The sequence below is a fragment of the Ceratotherium simum genome, chromosome 37 (genome assembly GCF_057802395.1).
Source record: "Ceratotherium simum simum isolate JZ-2026a chromosome 37, ASM5780239v1, whole genome shotgun sequence".
In the NCBI taxonomy this organism is placed as follows: domain Eukaryota; kingdom Metazoa; phylum Chordata; class Mammalia; order Perissodactyla; family Rhinocerotidae; genus Ceratotherium; species Ceratotherium simum.
This window is the reverse complement of record NC_141936.1, coordinates 14,649,189-14,661,897: the sequence shown is the minus strand read 5'-3', so window position 1 is coordinate 14,661,897 and position 12,709 is coordinate 14,649,189. Positions and strand designations below refer to the sequence as shown.

Below are 12,709 nucleotides of genomic sequence, written 5' to 3'. Positions count from 1 at the left end.
TCCTTGTTAGAAACGCAAAGATTTTATATTTAGATTATATTTTACAGGAGGGAAAAGGAGAAATAATATCTGTTAAAATCTATATTAGGGTGTCCAACTGCTATAGCAAACAACTCCAAAACCTCACGTTCGTGTCACAGGCCATGCCATATGTCACCGGCATGTGACAATCCAGTGGGTTCAGTGGAAGATGGGAGATTCTCCCTACAGTTATTGGGAAGTTTCTATCTGGTGGCTCTTCCAGCACTAGGACCTCAAGAAATCCCAGCCAGCAAGAGAGGGCTGCAAGAGGATGAATATTTTGTGGGAAGTTTTATGATCAGACCTAGAGGTGGCATACATCACATCCACCCATATTCTCGTCGGCAGACCTCAGGGATATGGCTCTCCCTAACTGCAAGGAATGCTAGGAAGTATGGTTTAACAGGATGCTCAGAGAGAACAAACAGATTTGGTCAGCATCTGGCTAGTCTCTGCCCACTGGTCCTTTTGGCCTCTGCATTACAAGAACAAACAAAAATAGAGGTTACGTTCTCTGAGCAAATCGTATCTTCTTGCCCTGCAATACTATAATTTCTTAAAGAGAATGTTACTAAAATATGTCGACACTTGAGCCATGCCTGATGACTCCAGTGAAGATTTCTTAGGTAGAAATAATTTGGCAGTATCTCTACAATCCTCACAAACCTCGATAAAAACTGAATAAATCATGTGGACATTTGGTTGAGAGTTTTTAAAGATCAAACATGGTCTTTAGAATTCTATTTATTTTTTCACCCTATGACTAAGTGTTATTCCTTGCAATCATGAAAAAAGAACTGTTGAATATGTCGGCATGTGAGTTCCAGTGTCTTATGGAGAGAGGTAGATACTGGGCGGTGGGCAGGAAGCCTGTTTATGAGGTCTTTGCTAATTGCCATTGTGTGTAAAGGCTCTGAGCTGTTTTCACACCTGTAAAATGGTTAGAATTCTTGGTATATTCTATCCTACTTTAATGTGCCTCATCTATTTTATTATGTTATTAAACAATATGCCTCAACTATTTTATTAAAACCAAAGTTTTACCCTACATGCCTTCTTAACACAAACCTGGACTTTCTTTCCGATTTTATTTAAAAACCACGGAATCTCCAGATGCCTGAGCACAACAGCTTTCTCTATTTATATTTGAAGAGAAGACATCCCTTAGTTGTTGGAATTGACATAACTGACCCCAAATGACAGAGTTCACACGAGAGAGAAGCAGTAATAAAAAATAGAAAATTGCCCCTGCTCCCGGATGCCCTTTCATTGTGGAGACATGGCAGCCTATGCTCTCTTTTCCCTGGAGACTTGAGAGATGGAATAACAGATATGCAAGGAGAGGACCCCAGTGCTTGCCTGGACTCGTAGGTAAACCATGCCAGGCTGTCTGGCTCTGATCAGCTCCAGACACCACAATTTTAAAAGACACCATGACATTGAATTAGTGTTCAGACCAGGGTGACTGGGAGAGTGAGTTCTAGCTTTGCATACTGAAGAAGTTGTGACCAAGGGGAGACAGACTGTCTCACTCTGGATTCTAAAAGGTGTTTACTCTAAAACAGAAATAGACTAGTTCTGAGTTGCTCCAGAGAGAGGCCTACCAACAACTATCAAAGGTGATGCTTGGAGGGGGGCCGACGTGAGCTCTGTATATTTCTAGCAATTGCTGATGTTCAAAATTGAGCCAAGCTTTCCCAGGAGGTGGGAACTCCCCCTCCCTGGAGCTATCCTCCCAAGGCAGGACGTCCATCTTAGCAATTACATATACTCACACCTTGCTTTTCGTGAGCTGTTGCAGCTGTGATGTCCATGATCTCTTTCAGCTCTAAAGTTTGATGACTGAACCTAATACACATCTGATAATGCAGTTTAGTTCACTGCCTCCTTTAGCACTTCAAATGTGCTGTCTTTTCTGCCTAATTAATCTGCCTTGATCACATTTCATTATTTTCATTGTTCAGCAGTTGGAATAGAATGGAGAGACTTTGATCCTGCTGACCACGACAATATGAGAGGACAATTATGAAGCATTCTTTATGTCCACGGGACGCTCGAATGCTCATCAGCAACATGAGGTTTGGTCCCTGTATTGCCAGGCACAATTGGAGTCTATAGTTTGTAACCAAGGGATCCCTATGTGAGAGTGTGAAATTTCCAGAATAACAGCAGTCACAAACCACAAATATGAAAGCCTCTTTTCTAAAGCAGTTGAATCATCTAGATGTTCATTGAAACAATTAAATTATTTGACAAATTAATCCTTTTAAATATTGCAAAAAAAAAAAAAAAGATAATGGAATCTTAAGTTTCCCCAAGGAAATGGTGTACTGGTCATATTTCCAAATAATACTCATTTTCCCAGGCAAATTACTTGTTTTCTGGTCTATCATTAGCAAGTCAATTAGAAACATGTAAGAGTTAACAAAAAAATAGTTTTGGCTACAGTAGCCAACTCATGTTTGCCAGTGAGGGTTATGGGTTCATGCCATGGCCCATGTGCTGGGTGAGATTGGAGAGGTGGGAGGAGATGTGTGAATCATGGCTAAGGATGGGGTTAGATCCAGGAGTGTCCTGGGTGGAGCATGCGTGCATTGATTCATCCCATCAATTTTCACTGAAGATTCTATTAGATATTGAGTACCAACATGAAAGATGTAGTGTTTAGTCTTAGGAAGCTTACAGTCTAGCGAGGAGATCAGGCGTATAAATCAACAACTATGAGCAGTAAGTAATAGCAGTGCTATGACATGGAGCACAAGGCATGACCTCTCTGTCCTGTGCCATGGTACATAGGATTCAACTGGCAATTACAGAAGATTTGAATGTAATACCCTGTTAACCCAGTTTATAGAAGTGCAATTTGCCTCTACCCCGTATAGGTACACGCAGCAGCTACCATATACACAGCCACACAGGAGGTTAACAACTGCTGGAATGAGTACCAAGGCACATGTGTGTCACCTTGACCCGAAGAAGCTGCAGCCTTGGCTCCCCACAAATGCCAGGCCACCTGTCTAGGTACAGACCACCGGATCAGGGGTTTACCATTAACAGCAGGTGCAACATTACACTTTTATCTTACTGTAATTGGAAAGGCGAAAGTACTGTGAAATGGCAGGACAGGGGCAGTCCATGCCTGATATTAACCCTTCACTCATGTCTTTAACTCAAACCAAGGAAAGGAATTAGGGGAAGCCTTCCTGGAATGACAATACCCAAGTTAAATATTCCCAAACAAGAAGATATAGCTGATTAGCTAATCATCCTATTTTGGGTTAGAGGTGCATCAGGCTGAAGGAAGAGCAAATATAGAGAAGATAACTCACAAATCCCACAGTTAAAATATGTGATGGGAGAGAAATGTAGAGGGGCTGCCGTAAACCAGTTCATGAAGGGCTGTAGGACACAACCCAAAGTATTGGAGCTGATTCTAAAGCCATGGGGAGCCTTTGGATTCATACTGGAAGTAATGTGGAAAGAGATTTGAAGGGGACCATGGTAGGAGACAGGCAGGTAGTGAGTTTTGCCATAATACAAAGGAGGAAAGATGAAGGCTAGAATTAAAGCAGTGATGGTGGTGAGGGACAAGTGTGGAAAAGCATTACACGTTTCTGTGTCCTGTCTGGGTCCTGAAGACTGTGAAGTTATGGGCACTCCCCATGTGAGTATGAGGTAGTTTAGGATGATTGCCAACTGTCTTCTTTGGGTACCTAAAGGAACACTAAAAGAAAAATTAACATAGTTGATAGCAATGCTATGTAAGGAACTTTAAAAGCATTATCTCATTTAATCTTCACAGGAACACAATAACGGCAGTTGTTATTATCTCCATTTACAGATACGGAAATTGAGGTTCAGGTAGCCTTGACTAAGGTGAAATAGCAAAGAAATGGCACAGCTGAAATAGCAAAGAAATGGCATGGCTGAAATAGGAACTCAAGTTGTATCACTCTGAAAATCATGATCTTTCCAACCAGAAAAAGATCAAGTTTGGAGAAAGAATAATGCTGTCAGTTTTAAGTTGATACAGACAGCCATAGGTAAAGGTCCATCAGTGTCATACTGTTTTCCTTGTCTCTAGAGTTTGGGAAGGATTTTTAGGTTGTAGAGATTTATAAGAATCCTCAGTACCATGTGCTCATTGAGAGAGAGAATGTTGATGAGGAAGAGTGAATCAAAGATTCTGGGAAAACTCAGTATCTGTTGGGGAGCAGATCTGATGGCAAAGCCCATCAGACGTAGGAAGCCAAGTTGTTCTAGGTGGCTCATGGTCCAGGGCAGGAATGGAGAGGGAGAGGAATGAGGTAGAAGCCGGAGAGAAAAACGTAGACCCAGAGACAGCATAAAGAGGTAGGAAATGGGAAAACTTTGAGGAGGAACTTCAGAGTTAGCGGCATGAGGTGTGGTGGATTGGAATCCTGGAGAGAATATTTTGGTCATGAAAAGATTGCTTCTGTTTTTTATCCTTATTTATCCTTCTTCAGCTTAAACACTGTAAGAAGTTTAAGATCATAGTATGCAAAACACACAGTCTGAAAGACAAATGCAGTGAATAACACATGCATTTTTCACAGCAAGATTTCAATTCAAGATGAGATTTCAATGTGGGCATTGCATTTTAGAGCAATAGTCAGCACTCAGTCATTCATTCTATGAATAGAGGATAAAGACATTCTCTGCTGTTGGCCCTGTGCTACATGCAGGGTTGTAACTGTGAACCCTGAAAGAACTTAGATTCCACATTAAACTTGACCACAGCACTTAAGAATGATCTTGTTCAGGAAAGTTTATGTTACTAAAATCAATCATGTTTTCAACAGACTTTAAGAAAACATTGAAATATATGGGTATGGATAAATACGTCTGTATTCCTCTGAATAGATTTCTTTGAGCTTTCAATATTGTGTATATTTGTTAGTCTAATTGCCCACTTTCCATTTGTCTCTTTCCAACAACGGTTTTAAAGATTTTCGTATTTATTTTAATTAGAAAATGCCTTTTGTAGGAAGCTGTTCCTGAATGTATATGGGAAACCAGGTTTATTCCCAAATGAAATGCTCAATAATACATTTTGGTTTTCTCACAGATTTTTCAGCTCTGCTTTCTATGTAGGAGGCAGATGTTAAGGTACAAAGGCACAAGTCTGAGTAGCATGATTTCTTCAATCCTTTTGTTCAAGTTTCTCTAAATATACCTGCCAAAATTTGCTGAAGACTAACCTCTGGGACTTGAAAACAAAGAAGGAAGAAAAGAAAAAAAAAAAACTCCTTTTTGTTTCCAAAGCTGTATTGGGCTTTTATTTAGTTGAGGTTTGAGACCTAAGTGACACCTCCCTGGTATTGTGTATGCGAGTAATTTGAATGAGAACAAAGACACTGATGCTGGTGGAGGTGCCTTGACACTCATCCTCAGCCTTTCATATGAAAGTGTCATCAGAACCTGCAAGAACAATATTGGACCCCATGTTAAGTCTGAGCATTTTTTAATTTGATTAGTTTCAATTCCAGTGGTAGAAGTGTGTGTGTGAAAGACAAGACAAAAAATGGTAAATGCTTAATGATGGCAATAGAAAAAAAGTATAGAAGTTGATAATAAAGCAAGCATCCCAATGGTTTGTTTAAAATCTAGAAGAGAAGGTGGAGTGAAACAGATGGGTCATTAGGCTTTGAGGCTGTGACATTTGGAAGCCGGAGTTACATTTTCTTTGAAACTGTGAATAAACAGCTTGGAGATAGTCTATGATGTTCTTTTCTGATACGTGTTTTATTCCATTTGACTCAGGGCACTGAAAAGCAAGTGTTGGTTAAATTGTCTGGCTGTAATTATTATGCTGGAATGTATTACTTTAAAAATATTTTGACTTCTTATGTTTGATTTCAGTATAACTGGGCCTTAGGCTTTATCTATTGGCCCTTTTAAAGATCCGGAGTCTGTCTAAGGTTGTTGTTATGAGACTGCCCTCTTGGTTTAAGTTCTATCTCATAGAATAATATTCACGACATGTGTTTACACAACTGCAGAGCATCTTGGAGCTGGAAGGGATTAGCAATGTGGAAATAAACGAAGACCCAACAAATGAGAACAGGCAAAGGCTATTTATTCAGAGCTCGCTATGGCAAGGCAGTCAGCCACCATCACTTACGTTTGATGTAGACTCAAAGGGAGGGAGGAGAGTGGGAAAACTTTATAGTGGGAAAAAAGGAAGGCTTCAGCTATGTCCCAAGGGGAGGCTGTTGGCATGGGGAAGCTGTAGGCAGGCCAACGAGAAGCACGGCACCCTATGTGATTGGTTAGGGGTACATATTTGACTTTCTCTGGTTGGTCCTATATTGGAAGCTGGGGCAAAAATTTGGTAAGCTGTCAGTTATTAATCAAGTCCTGGCTGTTTGGGGCCAATTGTTACACAAGTTATTATTTGGCTTCCTGGACCGGTTGCTAGAGATAGTGGTCTGACTTCCTAAAAGTCTGACTTAAAGATGGTAGGTTGGCTTACTGTAGAAAATGGGTGGAATTCTGTTTTTATATGTGGTCTGGCAATTTTCCATTTGTGTATTCAGTCTCTCAGTGATTATCTAGTCCGAATGTAGAAAGATGAAACAAATTCATAAAGGACAAATGGCTACAATTTACTTAAATTAATGTTACTTTTTATATGTGTGGCACTGTCTAGTTTTAAAAATATCTTAAAATGTAGAATATTATTAGATCCTTCAAATTAAATTGGGGAATTTAGACAGGGCTGGTATTATTTCTGTTTTATTGTTAAGTAAAAGGAGGCTCCAAGAGAAGTAATCAAGTTCTTAGTGACATGGGTCACCAGACCGTGACCATGACCAGGGCTGCAAAGCTGGGCCCCTCAGATTCCTCACCCAGGGTTGCTTATGTATTACAACCTGTTCTATCTCTGCCCCACAGGTTCAGATAATGGGGAACCATGTGTGACATTTGTGTATCACACTGCTAAACGTTGTTAAGTATTTGAACCTACATGCAAAGAAAACAAAATACACATTCTCTGAACCATTTCTGTGATTTTTTTCATTATACTCTTTCTCAAAGAGTCTTTATTTAATTTAAACTTTCAACCTGGTGAATTTTACAACTTGTGATTGTTAGATAATCAGATTTTTGCAAAATACTATTAGCTCTGTGCCACTTCAATACATTTATAATGCTTGCTTGATTCTCCTGTTCCATTAGGAATGTTGGATTTCCTACACACATCAGAAAGATGCCTGAGGAGCTGAGAAACCTACTAAATAAATAAATTAATTAAATACCTACTGAGCAATATGCTAGGCGCTGGAGGCACCAAATGAAAAAAAAAAAAAAAAAAAAAAAAAGCAAAGAACAACACTCAGTCCCTGCCTTCAAAGAACTCAGGGCCTTTTGAGAAGAGCAGATACGTGGAAAGATGATATAAGAAAATGTCGATGCAGAGATGATCATATCCTCGCATGAGGTGGTGATATGGGTGGGGGAGGCTTCAGAGGATACTTAAATTGAGTAACCAGGGCTGAGGAGAGTCTACAGAGCAAAGACAAGATATGAGGGTATTCAAAGCAGGTGAGATAGGAGATAGTAGCTACAGAAAACAGTATTATTTTCGTTGGAGGTGGAGTGGGGAGGAAGACTGCTACAACCAGTTTAGTGATGTTTCTTGAATACAATGTTTAAGTGGAAAGTGATGAAGTTAGAGAGGAAGGGCGGAGTGAGATGGTGGAGAATCTTGTGTGTCATAAGAAGGACTTAGACATGATTCTGTGGGTAACAGGAGGCTTCTGGAAGGATTTTAGTCAAGGGTACATTATGAACAGATTTGCATTTTTGGTTTTGTTTTTAAACACTTCTCTGTGTGCATTACAGAATGCTATCACATCCATTGCCTGAAAAAACACTTGATCGGATTTGCATTTTAAACAGATGGCTTGGGCGGTATATGGAGCTTGTACTCTGGGGAGTCAAGGAGAAAGTCAAGGAGACAAATTGCAATAATTCAAGGGCGATGATTAGAACTTGAACCAGAGCAGTTGAGATAGACATGATACAAAGTGCAACAGAAGAGAGAGCAAGATATTCAGAAATAAAATCTGCGGAATCTACTGACTGATGGATTTGGGGAGAAGCAGTTAAAGAAACGGAGAGACAAGCTTCTAGCTTGGATGATTGGCTGGACAGGAGGAACCATTAGTTTAGTAAAACATGGTGCCAGTCTAGTATCTGATATGTTAAATTTGTGTCAGCCATGGAGCATCCAGTTGGATTCATCCCACTGGCAGTTGGATAAATGAGTCTAAATCTTAGGAGAATGGTCCAGGGGTGTAATAAACTATTTAGAAATCACTAACAGTCAGATGATTGCTAGTTGAATCCTGGAAGATAAAAATCACAGAAAGAGCATATATAAAATGAGAAGAGCAGTGGCTAAGCCAGAACCTTGGGGACAGCCAGATGTAAGGGATGTGTGGAGGAAGAGAAGGTGTGAATGCCACAGATATGGTGTTAGACATAGAACACAACACAGGAAGATGGGCCATCAATGAAGCCCAGAGAATTGAAAATATAAATAAGAGAATAATCAGAGTTATAAAATAGTTAAAAGTGTCTTCTCAGTTTGCCAACTAAAAGGCATTAGGTGGTCTTAAAAGCAGTTTTAGTAGGGTGGTTGGGCTGAATTTATGGCACAGTGGGTAGCAGAATGAATGGAAGATTAGGAAGTAAAGAGAGTGAGTGTAAAGTGCTCTTTAAACAAGGCAGAGTTACTAAACAAGACCCAAGATTTGTTGAGGTTCTCCTCCGCCAAAAAGAAGACTATTTCTCAGCGATATTTGCGGGCACACCTTAGAAAAAAGGCCCCCTCTTGATCTCCATCCCTGTTAAATTTAAACGTTGTAATCTCCAACACTCGTCTAAGTTTCCAAAAATACTTTGAAAGCATTTTAGAAAATCATTGTTTAATTTTTTAAAGGAATTTTGGAAGGATTTAACTTTCGTTTACTGGAATGTAACTCTGGTTTATACACAGAATCGACAGAGGAGCTGAAAGTCCGGAGCCACAGCACAGAGCCGTTACCAAAGCTGGACAGCAAAGAGAGAGGGCATCATGGGGCATCTTCCTCCAGAGAGCCTATCAAAGCTCAGGAATGGGATGGAACACCAGGGCCACCTGTGGTCACCAGTAGACTGGGAAGATGTTCCGTGAGCCCCACCTTGTTAGCAGGAAACCACAGCTCAGGTAAGAAAGATAATGATCTCCCAGACGGTAATTCCTTATGATTCTAGAAACTGCTTTTATGCAGTTATCACTTAGAGAACCATAACTACAGATTTCTCTGTCTCTACTCATAGAGATAGCATAAATAGCCCTTCACATAAAGGGATGTAACAATATGTTGTACCACTCCAGGGGGCATTATTCACATGGATGATAGAAAAGTGAATGGTGCTTCTTAGAGCTGGGCAACACAGCAGCCCTGACAACTCAAAACATCTTGTACTAAATTTCTTCAGAAACATCTAGAAGCCTTATCTAAAGCAGTTTTAATTTATGAAGTTTAAGTGATTTAGAGTTTACACCTCCTTTGCTTCAAAAAAGATTTTAGGCAACTGGACAAAAAAATGAACAAAAAGTTGAATTGAGGATAAAAATGTGACAAAGATGATCTGAAGGCAGGAGAGAGAGTAGATATTAGGAGGCATCTGAAGTGGGTGGCTGAAGACAGTAACGGGGCGCTGGACGTGGTACTAAGTTTCCAAATCTAAGTCAAAAGAGTTAGAAAATTATAATCTAATACACCTTTAAATTTCACAAGCTGAAATTAAAATCTGCAGTGCAGTTTTGCATTGTTAATAGGTAAATATTATTAAACAACAATTTTTTAAAAGCAGCATATGTTTGCTTTGAACTGGTTAATCTACATAATGGACTCACAGAGAGCTGTCAATTGAAATAGACAACAAATAATCAAGCAATTGCCTGTAGTTTTCAGGTTTCTATTCCTTAATAGTATTAGGGCTCTGAAGAAAAGACCAATCCTTTAATGTTCTTTTCAACTCTAATATTCATCTTGGAAAACAATTTACAAGAATTTAGCCTGGGGTATCTCTGACAGTCATGCACAAGTTAGAATTGAAACAGGATGAATGATCTCTGTATTTGGGAAGGGATGTTTCTAGAACAGTACCCAGGTAGAGACAGAGCAATAGCTTCCCCAGACTTAAAATGTAACCTAAAGCTTTGGTGATGGAGTCATATCATGTATCAATATGGATAACCAACTTAATAGTATGAGTTCAAATCTGGGAGAAGGAATATTACATGAATTTAGCAGAAATTAAAAAATATATTTTTGATAGTAAAGTATAAATAGGTATATGAGAAGAAATCTGAACATTGTCTCAAAAAGAAAAAGAAACATAAGGAACAAATAGTATTTTGTAGGGGGAAAAAACCACTCCCAAAGAAGGTTTACATCTCTATTTAATTGGGAATTATGATTAGTTTTAGGTCTATTATTAATATTAAAAAAATTATCTAGTTTTCTACCAGTTCTATCTGAAAAACATGAACAATATCTGCTCTTATTATGACCAAAGATTATTTTATAAAAACCAAAAGCATTGCCTGAGTGTTTATTATGTAACAGCCACTGTCCTAGGATCTGAGAGCACAATGCTGAATAAGACAGCCTCACATTTAAATGCTCAAAGTCAAATGCAAGACAGACAAATGGATCATTGCAGTATTACGTATTATATACAAATAATATGTGAAACAGAGGAGCAATCAATCAGTTTTTCTTGGGAAGGTATGATTTTGGCAAGAACAATCAGGGGCTTTTGGTAGATAAAATAATAATTGCTTTAGGATGTAACATTTGAACTAGAGCTTGAAAAATCAAGAGCTGCTTACCAGGAAGATGACAGAAAAGAAGTCTGCCTTCTGGATGAAAACGTAAAGCGCTATGGGGTGGAACCTAGAGTGTTTGGTGTGAAGGGTGGCGGAAGATTGACTGAAGAAATTACCGTGTAGGCAGGACCAGATAGCAAGAATCCTGAAGGGCCTTGTGTATTAGTTAGAAATGCTTTCAGCCACAAAGTGTCAATTAACAGAGGCTTAAATAATAATGGCCTTTGTCAACTCCTATCACACCCAGTCTGGAGACAGGCAGCTCCAGGTGTCTTGCAACTCTTCAGTGAGTCATTGAGGATCCAGGAAACTTCTCTCCTCCTAACTCAGCGGTTCTGCTACTCTTGACGATATTTTTCATGATTGTGCATTGACTATGACAGTTCTGGACATCAAGGCCCAGTAGACTCTCCCTTCATCTAGTTGGTCAGAACTGGGGAACATGTCCTCTGGACCAATCACTGAGGGAAGGGGAATGAAATTGCCATGTACTTATGGAAGGTCCTTCTTTCCCTTAAATCAAGGGGCCTCTACCTTCTACCTGGAAATGAAGTCAACAGTCTATAGGTACGTTAAGGATAAGGGGGGGATGATGTTGCATAAGAAGTGGAAAGTATCTGCCACATCCTGGTTAGGATTTGAACATTATGTGGAGGATATTTTGGAGTCATGTAAATATATATATATATTTTTTTTTTTGTGAGGAAGATCGGCCCTGAGCTAACATCTGCCAATCATCCTCTTTTTGCTGAGGAAGACTGCCCCTGGGCTAACATCCGTGCCCATCTTCCTCTACTTTATATGGGATGCCACCACAGCATGGCTTGACAAATGGTGCGTCGGTGCACGCCGGGATCCGAACTGGCGAACCCTGGGCCACCGCAGCAGAGCGCGAGCACTTAACCGCTTGCGCCACCAGGCCGGCCCCTAAATATTTTTTAAGATAGGTATAATGTATTTCAGTTTTCGTAATGAAGGATCCAGTGGTGACTCCAAGGCTTCAAGCATGGGTGACTGGGAGGCCATTTGCTAAAATAGAGATATAGTCAATATGAGATGTGGAGCAAGGTTTGTGTGGGAAAGTCAGGACTTAAATATTGACTATGTTAAGTTGGAAGTGCTCTGGGACATCTAACTGAGAAGCTACTAGACAGTTGGAATTACAGATCTGGAGCTAATGAGAGTTAGTGGTGTTAGAGACTGAGACTAGAGACTGTTGGAGTGGTTAGAACCCTAGGACTGGATGATTCTCAACTAGGAGAGCAGGAAACTGAGATGGGAAGGAAATGGAGATTGGATCCTGGGGAATCCAAGCATTTCAAAGTGTGGGCCAAGGAAGAAGAACCTGTGAAATAAATGGAAACGAAACAATTAGATGGTCCACAATTAAATTTTCACTGGAAACTTAGTAAGTTGCATAAAAATGGGTAAATTGTAATATATTTTTGACACTGACATGAATCTTCTAAGAAATTCAGAGTGTAAACAGAATTTATAACCTACTTTCACTTTCTTCTACTGCAAACTCCTGAAGCATCTCTTTTGCTTTATGGCATCTCAAATCTACTCTCTTGAGTCTTTCAGCTCTGTTTGTAGAGCAGTAAATTGTCTACTGACCAGAAGAAATGACATAAATATCTTTAGTCACTCACACTCTCCATCTTAGATTATGAAGGAGGTAAATAAAGGTGGAAGAAGAAGATTTTTGTTATATTTTCGATAAAGACATTTTTGTATCTATATTAAAAGAAATGGGAAATGTAGGGGCAAATGTAG

At 39.6% G+C, this 12,709-nt stretch overlaps 1 protein-coding gene across 1 annotated transcript in view; it reads left to right on the top strand.

Moving 5' to 3' along the window:
• Window positions 1–12,709, top strand: part of NYAP2 (neuronal tyrosine-phosphorylated phosphoinositide-3-kinase adaptor 2) — a 245,581-nt gene that overhangs the window by 167,643 nt on the left and 65,229 nt on the right. The window contains exon 4 of the mRNA XM_087424529.1: window positions 9,050–9,259. Coding sequence (XP_087280655.1) covers window positions 9,050–9,259 — 210 coding nt within the window. The remainder of the gene's footprint in view (window positions 1–9,049; window positions 9,260–12,709) is intronic.